Source organism: Notamacropus eugenii, chromosome 2 (genome assembly GCF_028372415.1).
Source record: "Notamacropus eugenii isolate mMacEug1 chromosome 2, mMacEug1.pri_v2, whole genome shotgun sequence".
Classification (NCBI taxonomy): domain Eukaryota; kingdom Metazoa; phylum Chordata; class Mammalia; order Diprotodontia; family Macropodidae; genus Notamacropus; species Notamacropus eugenii.
Genome location: NC_092873.1, coordinates 56292034 through 56306582, shown reverse-complemented (window position 1 = coordinate 56306582; position 14549 = coordinate 56292034). Strand labels below are relative to the sequence as shown.

At 42.4% G+C, this 14549-nt stretch overlaps 1 protein-coding gene across 1 annotated transcript in view; it reads right to left on the bottom strand.

The window, feature by feature from the left end:
* Window positions 1–422: 422 nt before the first annotated feature.
* Window positions 423–14549, bottom strand: part of C2H3orf70 (chromosome 2 C3orf70 homolog) — a 54857-nt gene continuing 40730 nt past the window's right edge. The window contains exon 2 of the mRNA XM_072640423.1: window positions 423–8354. Within this exon, the coding sequence (XP_072496524.1) occupies window positions 7798–8354 (557 nt within the window). The 3' untranslated portion in view covers window positions 423–7797. The remainder of the gene's footprint in view (window positions 8355–14549) is intronic.

Here is a 14549-nt window from a genome sequence, read left to right as displayed (position 1 = left end):
TTGTGGATTAAACTATTTTCATTTCCAGAACTTTCAACCCTCATCTGAAAGAACTCTCCACTGCAGGACCAAATCTCCCACCCCTTTTCCTTTTGGGAGGTGGTCTTCAGATTTAGAGGTCATCTAGTTCAACCCCCTCATTCTACAGAGGTACCTGAGGCCCAGAAAGGTAAAATGACTTGCCCAAGGTCATACAGGTAAGAAGTGGTCTCTTGCTATAGGGTTAAGAATGCTGGATTTGGAAGCAGGCACATGAGTTCAAATCCCATCTCTGCCTCTTCCCCTCCCGGAAGCCTCAGTTTCTTTTGTGAAGTGAGCTTTAAATCCTTTATCTTATGATTCTTTGACTTTGAATACACTGACACCAGGACAGTCCTCGTCTTCTACCCTCCCCCCTTCCCCCAATGACAAGTGTGTGCTGATAAAAAGAAGAAAAGAAAAGGTTTATTTTACAAGGCAGTTACTTTCCTAAAGTAGAATACAGAAAGAAAACAGTTGAGCTAGCTGTAGGAAAACCAAATATAATTTTAGGAAAAGACAGAAGTGGACCAGTCAACACTGTGCTCCTGACTCAGATGTTAGAAAAATAGCACAGGAATCAGCCATTACAAGTAGAGAAAAGTGGATACAGACACAATAAGGGCTGGGAAACCTTGTGGCACTTAGTCTTCTAACTGGATTGCCTTTCGGACTGTCTCATCCACTCTGAGTGGGCAATTCGCCATGCTCCTGGTTCTGCAGAAGAAAGAACTCCTCGCCGCAGGAACTCTACTTCGCTTATCTGAGCTGTTGGGAAAAGTGGTTTGGACGATTCTCCAAATGGTGAATATTTTTAAAAATCATGGCTCCTTACATATGGCTTATTGGGAAATTCACAACAATTCCAATAAAATAATTGGGGGAGGGAAGAAACCCAACTGCTTTTTAATCACAATTTTTAAAAAAGTTGTTCTGCTTTTCTACTTAGTTTAAGAACTCCCTGCTCGCCCCTACCCCATCCCCCAGTCCATGGGCTGGCCCCTCTCTCTAAACTTGCTGGTTCACACCTTCTTGGGGGACATTGGTAACTAGTTTAAAAGGTTCTTTCTTTCCCCAACTCTTGCTGATGTGGAGTAAATAGAGCATTTATGAATAGTAGGGGATAGGATCAAAAGTAACCTGTGGAAAGGGAGGTCGCCTAGAATTCTGTTTTATTCAGATATGATTTGATTTGGAAACACATCTTAGTTATTTTTTTCTTTCTTAGTAGCACAAACCATGGGTATTTTGACAAGTGTTAAAATTATTTAGTTCCATCCTCCCTACGCTAAGGGAGAATTATCAAAAAGATTTTTTGGGGGGAGGGGACAGCAGTCAGATGCCAGGTTTTTGATGTTTCAAATAGACTAAGAAGTGATGGGTGGAGGGGAAGGGAGTGCTAATAGCCCTAAATTTATCTGGACTAAAAGGGTACCTTAGCACTGCTGCTTCATTGGAGAGGGGAGGGGTTTGGATGTCCAGTCTGAACCAATGGGTTAAGTCAGCATCCGGGTTCTCTCAAATTCTCATTTCAACACAAAAATACCAGGTGTGGTTTCAAAGCATAATTGTCATTGTTTATTGTTCTTCTACAAAAGTACTAACTATGTGCACATATTAGTAATACATGTGTACATATGAAGAAATAGGGGAGGTTTTCGGGTTTTGTCACTGTCTCTGTTGAAGATCTGTCCCTCCGAACCCCACCCACCCTCTTCTTTAAAGGTTCAACTCAAATATTGTCCCCTCTAAGTCGTTTCTCTCTCCCTCCCCCCAAGTAAAAAATTTCCCCACCCCACCCTCAAATTTCTCAAAGTGCTTTGCTTGGATCTCTCCATTGTATTATCCTTTTACTCAATTTCATTGGCATAGGGAGCCCCCGAATGAGGGAACTCCCTTTGCACCTTATACTCTAGTTTCCTGGGGTTCGGTGACTTCCCCAGGGTCCCACAGCCAGGCTGTTTCAGAGGCAAGACTGGAAGCTAGGTCTTCTTGACTCGAAAGTTGTGTCCAGCCTAGAGTTAAGGCTGGTCTGTACTATGGCAGCCCTGGCTCCAGTGACTCCAGTCAGTGGCTCTAGGCCCCCCAGAACCATCTCAGCATCACCTTTTGAACCAAAATGGTCTTTTGGCTTGGGGGATGGGAAGAGGTAGGCTCTCTATCCATTATATTACCCTGACTCTGTATCTCTTTTGTATCATAGTCATGTTCCCAGGGAACCCCATTGTCCTTACCCTGTAAAGTCCTTGAGAGAAGTGTACTGCTATCTCAATCTTAGATACCCAGTGCCTAAGATAGTGCCATACATATACAATAGATGCTTAATAAATGTCCCTGATGCCTCCTACAAGAGACCTTTCCTGACTTCGCCCCATCCCCAGTTGTTGATGCATCCACCCACCCTCTAAAATTATTTTGTATTTACTTTGAATTATTCTGTATTTATTTAGCTGTGTCTGTGTCCTTCCCCCCCCAAGAGATGGTAAGCTCCTTGTGGGCAAGGAATACTTTGTCTTTGTATCCCCAGCCTAGCACAGTGCTTGGCATGGAATAGATAATCAATTCTTGGTGATTTGTGATGTACTTAATTGAATCTAAGAATTCATCACTAGGAAAGAAATGATAACCCATTTCTCCATTATTATTTTCTCTTTAAAAAGCTATGAGCAAACTGTTCAGAAATTTAAAAACAAGCTGAGGTTACGTAAAAAGATAAAACTCACATCGTATTGCTTCTTCATAATCTCCCACAGGACAGCTTTAGTGGTAGCTTGGTGAAAGCAGGAGCCACGGCAAACAACCCATCCAGCCTCAGCCCTTTGCCTTTAGGTAAAAGCCTAGACTCCCACCCAAAGAACCCAAAGTGCTTAGCTCTCTGCTCTCCCCACGTGGCCTCAAGATCTAGGGTTGTGGTCAGTCCCTATAGTCTAAACGTTTTCTAAAGTGCTGATAAATAGATTTATACAAATTGAGCTATAGTATTAAGAATACAGAGGTAAGGTTTCTTATACAATACAGAACAGAAAGGGCTTCGAGTTAAGCCCTAAAATACCCACTTGAAGGTGGCCTCTGGAACTAGAGCCTCTTCTCCCCCAAGAGGCCCAACGCTCGGGAGAATTCTTAACACAGTGTTTGGACCCAGGGAAAATTATCTTGGTTGTGCTTATTTAGAAAGTGTATTTAGGATGTTTGAGGACCTAGCTGTGTCTGACAACCAGGATCCCATGCTTTTTCTCCAAATTTATGTAAAGAGGAGAAATTGATCCCTGACCAATTATGCCTTTGTCTGTAAAAAGACTATGGGAACCTTAGTGAACTTCGATTCCACAAAGATGGGGTGCCGACGCTTCATGTGACTCTTGGCCACTCCTATTCGAACCGAAAAAAATACAAAAAACAAAACCAGCCCGCATTGTCAAAAATGAGGTTGGTTTCTCTGGCAGTAAAAGTGTTTAAAACCAAGGACTCAGGTGTGGGTCTAAAATATTCCCAATCAAGGATAGGTCAGCTGCAGGGACTAACCTAGAGTCCACATATGACCCAGAACTGGTCACTCTGTGTGTGTGTTTGTGTGTGCAATTTCTTCTTTCTGTGCCAGCTGTATTTTGCCTTGTCAGGTGAAGGCTGCGTGGCTGGCTTCTGTCTGGGGAACAGGTGGCTACTGACGGCCCCTGGGCACGGTATGAGGCACTGGCTGGACAAGCTGACCTCTGAAGTCCCTTCCAGTATAAGGAGGGGTGATGCCCACAATATTCCCATACCATTCATTGGGTTGGGGCTGTGGACCAACAGCTCTTCAGTGGCTAATAGGCAAGGTTACTCAGAACTGAGTGGGGTTTTGCCCCAGAGCCCAGAAGTACCCCAGGTGTGACTAGAGAGTTGTGAGGGAGGCAGGTGTGTGGCCAGCAGAAATATGAATCAGGCTCCAGAGTCACACCAGGTCAGCTCTTGCTTGTTTTTGCAGGCAGCCAGCTCTAAGGGAGGAGACCCAATTGTCCAAAGAAATAATAGCTGACCTTACAGAGTACTTTAATGTCTGCAGAAATAATCTTATTTTTATTATCTCACTTAAGCCTCACTACAATCCTGTGAGGTAGGTGCTTTTGGTGATTTCATCCCTATTTTATAAATGGACAGACTGAAACTCAGAGAGGATAGTGACTTGCCCAGGGTTGCACAGCTGGTAAGAACCAGAGGCAGACTTTGAATCCCGGTCTCCTTTGACTCCTGGTCTGCCTTTTCCACCAGGAGAGAGCCTGTCAGCTGCTTGGCTACCTCTCAGAACCTGACTCTGGCCCTGACCCACCCTAGCATGAAATCTGCAAGATCTTTCCTTTCCTATGACCTGCTTCCAGGCTGGAAACTGCAAACATCCAGACCACTGGACACAGCAGTGGGAGGTTTTGGCTGCATCCCTGATAGAACAGAGGAAGGTCTTTAATAATACTGATTTCAAAGGAAAACAACCTCTCTCTGTTTCTGCCCTACTGTTTTCCTCTCATACAAGGCTTTTGTGAGGATCAAAGCAGATTGGTTGAGAGCCCTCCCTCTGTAATCAGGAAAGGAAAGAATCCAATTCTAAGCCTTGCTGAGACTTTGGTGCCTGAAGGATCTGGTGAATTTTTCCTTGGAATGGTGATGGTTGGCTTACAGAAAGAATGAGTGGTATTCATGAAACTCAGAAAGCAGAGTTCTGGGGGAGATGGGAAAGGAGGAGAGGGGAAGGGAGGGGAAAGGAGAGGGCAGAAGGCAAGGAGGGTTAAACCTCAATTTCTTCATCTGTAAAAGTGAGGGAGTGGACTAGATGATCTCTAAGATATCTTTGACTAGAAGAGAAGTTACAGGCCTCAGTCTCCTCATCTGTAAAATATGGGGGGGCGGAGTTTACATTAGTTGATCTGTGAGATTCCTTTCGGGAAGAGAAAAGAAACTTAATGGAAAATAAAACCACTGATGCTTTCTCATCTCTTAAAGTGGAAACTGACATAAATTGAGAGAGAGAGAGAGAGAGAGAGACAGACAGAGACAGAGACAGAGAGACAGAGAGAGAGACAGAGAGAGAGACAGAGGGAGAGACAGAGGGAGAGAGAGAGACAGAGAGACAGAGAGAAAGAGACAGAGAGAGACAGAGAGAGAGAGACAGAGAGACAGAGAGAGAGACAGAGACAGAGAGAGACAGAGACAGAGACAGAGAGAGAGACAGAGAGAAGGAGAGAGACTTGAATACTGATGAACCCCTGCTCACCTGGTCCTAAACTGTCTCTTACATTAGGAGTTATATTACTCTAAGGATACATGTTCTACTTGGTCAAGAAGAAAAATGTGGTTTTTGCTGGGACACTAGCAGTCCAGACAGGGCACCCAAGGCTCTCCCCACCCCCATATTCCACATGAAACATGAGGTGACGTGTATGGAATGCAGCCAGGGGACCAGATCTTCTAGCCCAAATATCCCCCTTCTACTGCCTTGCTGGTCAGGACCTAGCTCAATGACCAGCTATGGCTGCTCTGTTCTATGGCAGGAGATGAGGCCAAAGATTGCTTGTCCACTGTCTATGGTGATCATCCATTCATCCATCTGTCCTCTAGCCACTAATACCATATTAGAGATTTCTCCAATTCTTGACCAATATGGAGAAATGACAAATATTTTATATGAAAGGCTGTTAGGAAGAAACTTCAAAGTTTCTTTGAAGGAACAAAAGCTTAAAATAGAAATTCTCTTTGAACTCTATGGCTATTCTTGTGGGGGGAGAAAGCATACCAAAAAGTGAGTAATATTGTAGTGAAATAATTGAAAGAGTTTTTCATAAAATCTTTTCTCCTTAGCTTGGCATTTCAGGCCCTCCCACCACCTAGCTCTAGCCTCCCTCTTTAGTCTTTATTACATTTTATTCGCTTCTACTGACTCTGAATTCTAGTCAAATTCAACTTCTAACTGTTCTCAATCTCATCCTGCTCATCCCAAACGTCTTTACGTTGCCATAGTCTATTCCCTGTGCCTGAAATATCACCCCCTCCGAACTCTGCCTATCTAAATGTCCCTCCTAGGTAAATCTCTTTCCCTCTCTGAGTCTCAGTTTTTTCCTCTTGGAAATGAGGGGTTTAGACCAGTTGGTCTCTAAGTTCTCTGCCAGAGCTAACATTCTATGGTTTTCCTTCAGGGCTCAGCTCAGATACATCTCCTTGAAGCTTTCCTGGATCATCCCTCCATACTTCCCCTCCTCCCTCTTCAAACATTCATAGATCACTTTGCCTCCCTCACACCTTACTCTGCATTACATTAATCTGTCTACATACGACATTCCCATCACCACCACCACCACTAGGGATCCAACGTGTTCAACGAAGGAAGGGACCACTGGTTTTCATCTGGTATCCCTGACATCTAACATTGTCTCATCCAGAGTGGGCACTTTAATATTTGCTCAACAGAATTGAATTAAATTGAATTAAATTGAATTCTCAGAATTTGCATGAAAATTCCATGTACTAAACTGCTTTATCCTTATAATTTTGCCAAAGCTGTTTTCAGTCTTCCCGTTATTATCCAATGAAGTAGGGTTAGATCAGCCCTCTGGGGCTGTGGGAAGTGGGTTCCTCACTTCCTCATGACTGTGCTCACTCAGGTTCATTCACTTTACATTTCAGAAATGAACTCTAATAAGGGGCAGAAGAAAGACCCTGGGACTAATTCTGCCATTAAATAGCTGTGACCTGGACTGGACACTTTCCCAAAGCAGAATCTCTGTTTCTTTATCTATCAAGTGCAGGAGGTTAGATTGGTGACTTCTAAGGCCCTTTTGACCTCTGTCAATCATGAAAGCTAAGTTCACCTAAACAGCCTCCTAAAAATTCTTCCCAAGATTTTAAGGGGAAAGAAAAGAGAGGCCAAGATGATACCGGGCAGCCAAGCCCTTAGAGACATACAAAGATTTAAAATTCACCACTGTCCACTTTCTCCAAAATTAGCAAAGACTAGGGCTATATTACTCTAAGGATATGTGTTCTACTTGGTCAAGAAGACAAATGTGGTTTTTGCTGAGACACTAGCAGTCCAGACAGGGCACCCAGGGCTCTCCCCACTCCCATATTCCACATGAAACATGAGGTGACATATATGGAATGCAGCCAGGAGACCAGATCTTCTAGCCCAAATATCCCCTTTCTACTGCCTCTTTTACATTTCTGGGAACTAGTCAGGACCTAGCTCAATGACCATTTATGGTTGGTCTGTACTTTGGCAGTCAAGGGGCTTGGCTCTACGCCCCCATCATCATCTTGGTGCCACTTTGAAAACCAACATGGCCTTTGGGGGAGGGTGGAATGACTGGAGCAAAACAGGTTAGCTAGAATAGAACTAGCTTTGGGGATGAAGAGGGCAGGTCGAATGGCTATTTACTGGGATCGTGGATAAGTAGCAAGATGAGGCCAGAAGGTTGACACTGTAAAGGATACACAATGTCTCCTTCACCCTCAAGTAGTTCTTCTAAAAGTCTTCATGATGTTTTGCAATCATGACTAAATAAGAGACGGCCACCACATGGGACACCAAATATAACTATAAAGTAAGAAAACTAGAATGTGATTATAAGCTTCAGAGAGAGCACTCTGTCAGACAGAGCAGTGAACCAGGGGACCCACAGAGGTGTTACAAGTTCTCAGAGGTTCGGGACACAGGATAAAACATCCGCTGCAATGGAGGGGAGAAATGGTTCAGACATGGTGGCCAAAGCTTGTCCAGCAGCGATTCCTGGGCTACGGTTCCCTGCCAGTGTCTCACACAGTGGTTTCTATTGTTTCGATGACTTCCAAGTCGGACTGGGATGGAGACAGAAGGGGGCATTCATCCGGCTCCCAGCTACTCTCTGGACTGTAATCTTCTTCCGAGCTCAGCTCTGCCCCTTCCTCTGTGTCCTCATCACAGGATTCCATATAGTGAGCCCCAATCGCGTTGATCCCCGAGTCCTCAGAGCTTGAAGGAGAAGAGCAGTGATTTATTTTTGGTGTATTGCTCTCTTTTGAAATTAAGGCATCATGTGCAGAGACCTCCTCGGGGCCTGTAGGGTGGGGGTGGGACAGGGGCTGCTTCTGCACGTAGCACATCTTTCCATTGATGCACTTGACCTGATAGCTGTCGATGAAGAGGTCGGAAATCGTGCAGTACCTCGGGGAGTCACGGGGCAGGGGAGGCCGGAAGACGGATGCAAATTTCAAGAAGTGTTCCATGAGAGAGACAGAGATCTGAATGGTGTTGGTGGGCTCTCGGGGTCTGGCAGGAATCTCAGTGCTCGGAAGCTGTTCTACGGGGGTCATGGGCTGATACACATATTTACCTGTGGGGAACATAGAAATAACAGGTGAGAGCACAAAGGGTCATGGGTTGCTGTGAGGGTCTGGCCCCCATAAGTGTCTTGTCATGTACTTCAGATGACTTGTAATCAAATCAAACTTGTAATGCGAAATTACTACAAATTTGTTTTTAAAAAAAAAACTAGGCAAAAATGTCTTAAAATATAATAGTAAGCAGCAACTTTTTCATTTAAGAAATCCCAACACTTTACAAGACCTAATTCAGTCTTTTTTTTTTTTTAGCAGTATTGTAAAATAGGAAGCTGTATGGGGCAGTGGAATATACACTAGTTCTTGAGATAAAGCATCTACATTCAAAACCTGCCTCTGATGCTTAACTTATCTGTGTGGACAAGTCACTTTCATCTTTTTCAGTCTCAGTTTCCTACCTGTAAAATGGGATCATTGTACTAGATGACTTCCACATTTTGGAGCTCTATAGCTCCTACCTACCTACCATGCTCCTACCTACCAGTCTTTAGACTTCCTTTTGGAAATAACTAATATGCCTTAGGCGGCTTCAGTGATATTAGTGCATCAATGTCATTTTTAAGGCAGTTGAATCTATTTACATGCTTTCCATATTCCTTTCCTTTCCCTCTTCTGTTATATAGTCCTTAGGGGCAAGAAGCAGCAAGCATTTACTAAGCACCTACTATGCACCATGCTCTGTGCCAGACACCAAAGATGCAAAGTCAGAAATGAAACAAGCACAGCTTTATGTGTGCAAATGTGGGTATGTGCAAAATAAATACAAAACAAATTGGGGGGCAGAGGGTCAGCATTCACAGAAGGGAGGAGCTCAAGAAAGCTTCGTTTACATGGTGGTCCATCAACTGAGCTTGGAAGGGAGTTTTGAGCACCGAGTCACAATTCCAAATCAATCTTTCTTTTCTCTCCTCAAATTAAATGAGAACTGATGAAGATGCAATTTTATAACCACATTTTCCAGTTTTAGTCCAATAAAAACATTTTGATCACTTTTTCATAATAAAAAAATTTACAGGAAAGTTTACTATATTGTGTCTTTTTTAAAAAAAAATCTCTGATGTTCATAGTATGTCAGAGCTAAAAAAGATCTTAGAGGCCATCCAATCCAAGCCCCTGATAAAACTGAGGCACAGAATGGTGCAGTGGGTAGGCCCAGGTCACATAGCTCAGTGAGTGGCAAAGCTAAGAATGCACTCACTGTCATTCCAAATATGGAATTATTTTATCACTTATTTTATTACTCCCTCTTAGATTCCTTCAAAGCTCAACTCAAGGGCTGCCTCCTACAGAAAAGAGGATTGCCAGATCCCCTCCCCTCCCCCAGCTGCTACTGCTCTTGGTCCCAAAACAATTGCTTTCTATTTACTATACATATCTTTTCTAAATAGTTATCTGTGTACTTGTCAGTTCCACCAGTAAAAGGTAAACTCTTTGGTCAATGTTTTTGTCTCTGTCTCCAGCACCTTGGAGAGCACCGGGAACACAGCAGGTTCTTATGCATCCATCATCCAACACCTACCGCACCACCTAATTCTGGAGGGGGATCAGAAAACAATTTCACAAATATTGCAATAAAGCAGCACTTTCCCACTACTTTCTGATCAAGAGGAAGAAATTCCTGGTGGGCCATAGAATGATAGAACTGGAAAAGAGCTTAGAAGTCATATAGTCCAAGCTCTCCCTCAAAGCACAAATCCCCCTACAACACCCCTGGAAGCAGGTCATCTGATATCTGCTTGAATACTTGTAGAGATGACCAAATCACTGCCTCACCTGACAAGGTTCCTTGTTGCATAGCATTCCCAGTTAGAAAGTACTTACTAAAATGAGGCCAAGATCTGCCTCCTTTTATCCCCATTAAATTTCAGCTTCCTAGATCTGGTCCATGATCCCCCATTTTCTGAAACTGTACCTAAACTGTTCTCAGCTCTGTTGTCTGAAGGCCCACAGAATAAGTCTGACCTTCCTTCCATATGACATCATTTCAAATATCTAGCTAAAACCACCACAGCCCTGGTATTCTTTCTCTTCCCCAGGTTCAACATCCCTAATTCATTCAGTTGTTCCTAACACATATGGTCTCCTAAAGCTTAACCATCCTAAATGGCCAGCTCATGAGCACATTTTAGTGCATACATGTCCTTCGAAAGGTGTAGAACCCCCAAATGAACACACATATATGCTAGATAGGAAAGAGCACAAGGCTGGGCTGCCTCTTCTTTTACTCTGGACATGATCCTTCCAATATAATGTAGTTAACATCAGGAAATCGGGGGCAGGGTGCCCATCAACTGGAGAATGGTAGTACAAGTTATGGTGTATTATGGTGGCGGAATACTACTGTGCTGTAAAAAACAATGAAAGGGATAGTTTCACTCATTTTACAGATGAGGAAACTGGGAAGATCTGTAGGAACTGATGCAAAGCGAAATGAGCAGAACCAGGAGAACAGTTTGTGTCATAACAACCTATCATAAAGATAATCAGCTTTGAAAGACTTAGCGATTCTAATGAACACAATGCCCAATACAATTCCAAAGGACTCCTGTGGAAACATGGTATCCACCTCCAGATAGAGAACTGATAGATTCAGAGTACAGTATTAAAGCTGCTCTCCTCCTCCTCCTCCTCTTTCTCCTTCTTCTTCTGCTCCTTCTTCTTCTCCTATTTCTTCTCCTCTCTTTTCCTCTTTTTTTGTGGGAGGAATATGGTTAATGTGGGAATGTGCTTTGCTTAATGATACATATTTGTAATGGATTTTGTTTTTCTTATCTTCTCATTGATATGGGAGGGGGAAAATTCTCAAATTAAAATAAAATTGAATGGAAAAAATACTGTTAGTATAATATCAGAGTTACTTCCAACTGTTATCTAGAGCTCACATTCTAAGAAAATCTCAAGTCTTTGTCATGTGCATAAGGACTGTCAATCTCCTCCCTTCCAACACATTTGAAATTAGTTTGTTGGTTTTTTTTACATAAGGGCAGGACTTTATTTATGGTTAACCCTCTTGAGTTTCATCCATTTGATCTGGCCCATCTTTTCCTCCCAAATCTTTTTGTATCCTGATTTTGTCATTCAGAAAATTAGCTTTGCTTCTCACCTTGGCAATACCTCAAATTTTGATAAGCTGTGAATCTATTTCAAGAATTGCTATTCTAATAATAGAATCACAGGCTCATCAGAGCTGGAAGAGACCTCAGACACCCTCTAGTCCAGGGATTCTTAAGTTGGGGTCTGTGCCTTCCTTAACTTTAGAGCCTTTCTTCTAAAACTGCACTCGATATATCCATGTAGAATTTGTTTGGAAATAATCATTAGCATGTGGTCTTCCCCATTACTGGATTATGAGCTCCCTGAGAGCAGGGGCTGGTTTCTGGGGTTTTTTTTTTCCTATTCTCAGTACTTAGCATAGTTCCATCACACACAATATTTGCTAAATTAATGGTAGTTAATGGATTGCATGGCTAATTTTAATATTTCAATATCATCAGTTTCCTCTGTAATCCTCTGTATTTTATGCATTTAAAACCATGATTGTGTGGAGGGTTCTATAGGCTTCACCAGAGGGATGCCCCAGGGGTCCAGGACCCTAAATAGGTTAAGAATCTCACACACACACACATACACACACACTAGCCCAACCCTTACCTGGCCAAAAATCCCTTCTAACTCATACCTGGCAAATACTCATTCAGTCTTTGCTTGAAGACCTCAGTCATCAGGGAACCCACAACCCCCCAAAACTGCCCATCTTACTCACTCTGGGATAGTTCTATTCCACAGGCTAGATTTTCCAAATTAAATGTCATCTTTCCCCAAATTTCATGCTTTATCCCAATACCAGAAACACTTTGACAATTTTACTTTGTAACTTTTTTTAAGGACAGCATGTCCATCTTCATTACATTGAAAAAAAAGTTTGTTGGTGTTGGTGGCATTTGGAGCTGACACAGACTCTAGAGGCCACCAAGCTCAGCCCCCTCATGTTCTAGGTCCAGAGGTGCAGTGACTTACCCAGAGTCACATGGTGAAGAGCAGAGCTGGTCAAACCCATGTCCTCTGGCTCTAAGGACAGCCCTTCTTTCTTCTCTACCACATTACTCAGAGTCCTAAGTGACTCTTGACAAAGAGGTTACTTTCCTTTGACAACCCAGGAATTTCCTTATAAGGACTTTTATTCTAAGTAGACGTATTTCCTATATAAGGATAAATTGAAGGGAGGGAAAATCAATGAAATTCTAGTACAACAAAATTGGTAGCCAATTTGTAATGCAGTCAGTCAACATTTATAAAGCACTTTTATCTACCAGACAGGGGGTAGCTAGGGGGCACCATAGTGCACAGAGCCCCAAGCCTGGAGTCGGGAGGACTCATATCTTCTTTTTTTTTATTATTATTATTATTTTTTTTTAATGTTTAACAATCACTGCCATACAATTGAGATTTTATCCCCCCCCGCACCTACCCCCCACTACCCCCCTCCCTCCCCACGACTGCATACAATTCTGTATAGATTCTACATATACTTTCCTATTGAGTATATTTTCACTATAGTCATGCTATGTAGTCAGACTAAAATAAATGAAAGAAATCGTATAATAAATCAGAACATGATACACAAACACATACACATATACAAACATGATCTGCTACATTTTGTGAGTGACTTCCATATTTCTTTCTCTGAGTGTGGAAGGCATTTTGCCTTGAGAACCACCTTTGGGATTTTTTTTTTTATAAGAAGTTTTTGCGTTATTACAAAATTCCAAGTCTACCAGAAAAAACTCTCGCACACTGTGGTTGTTGCTGTGCACAAAGTTCTCCTGGTTCTGCTCCTTTCACTCAGCATCAGGTCATATAAGTCCTTCCAGGCCTCTCTGAAGTCTTCTTGTTCATCATTTCTTATGGCACAATAGTACTCCATTACATTCATATACCATAATTTATTCAGCCATTCCCCAATTGATGGACATCCCCTTGACTTCCAGTTTTGGGCAACTACATAGAGTGCTGCTATAAATATTTTTGTACATGTGGGACCCTTTCCCATTTTTATGATCTCTTGGGGATACAGTCCTAGTAGCGATATTGCTGGGTCAAAGGGTATGCACATTTTTGTAGCCCTTTGGGCATAGTTCCAAATTGCTCTCCAGAATGGTTGGATGCGCTCGCAGCTCCACCAACAATGAATTAGTGTTCCAACTCTCCCACATCCTCTCCAGCAGGACTCATATCTTCTTGAGTTCAAATATGGCCTCAGACACTAGCTCTGTGACCTTGGGCAAGTCACTTAATCCTTTTTGCCTCCATTTCTTCATCTGTAAAGTGATCTGGAGCAGGAAATAACAAAGCACTCCAGTATCTTTGCCAAGAAAACCCCAGATGGGGACATAGAGAATTGGACATAACTGGAAAAGATTGAACAACAATAACCACCATCCATCAGGCACTGTGCTAAGGACTGGTGATATAAAAAAGGGTCCAAAGCAAAATGCTCTCAACGATCTTATACTCAAAGCAGAGAAACAACCTGAAAGGCCTTGAGCTCTTCAACGGATGAACCCCATTTGCTTGGGGTGGCTCCCCATCATCACAGAAGGGACTTCAGAGACCCTCTAGTTCAACCCCAACCTGAATCCTCAGTGGATTCTATCACCATCTCCAACAAGGACAAACAACTCTAAGGAGAAGAAATCAATTCACTCTTTCCCAAGAAAATCCCCTTTATTTTATAATATCTAATATAATAGTAATATATCTAACATAATAACATCAATATATTATTATAATAACATCAAGGGATTTTTTCCTTAAGGTGAGTCAAAATTTGCTTCTATCTATTCATCCTCAATTTTGCCCTCTGGCAGAATCAATATAATATCTCTTCCTTATGACAACCCTTCAGGTATTTTAAGACAGTAATTATACCTCCCTCTCCAACTCTTCTCTATTTCAAAGAATAAATCAGTTTAACTTTTTCTTTATTCCATGTCAATTTAATGAAATATTATCTGTTCGGAACGATGCAGCAAAGATGTCACAAAGGCTAGAAGGAAGTTCAGAAGACATTTGGTCCAACTCCCTCATTTTACATACAAAGAAACTGAGACCCAGAGAGAGGAAGTGATTTGCTTAAGGTGACACAGGTATGATCACAGACCTAGAGCTGAAGGACCTCAGATGTC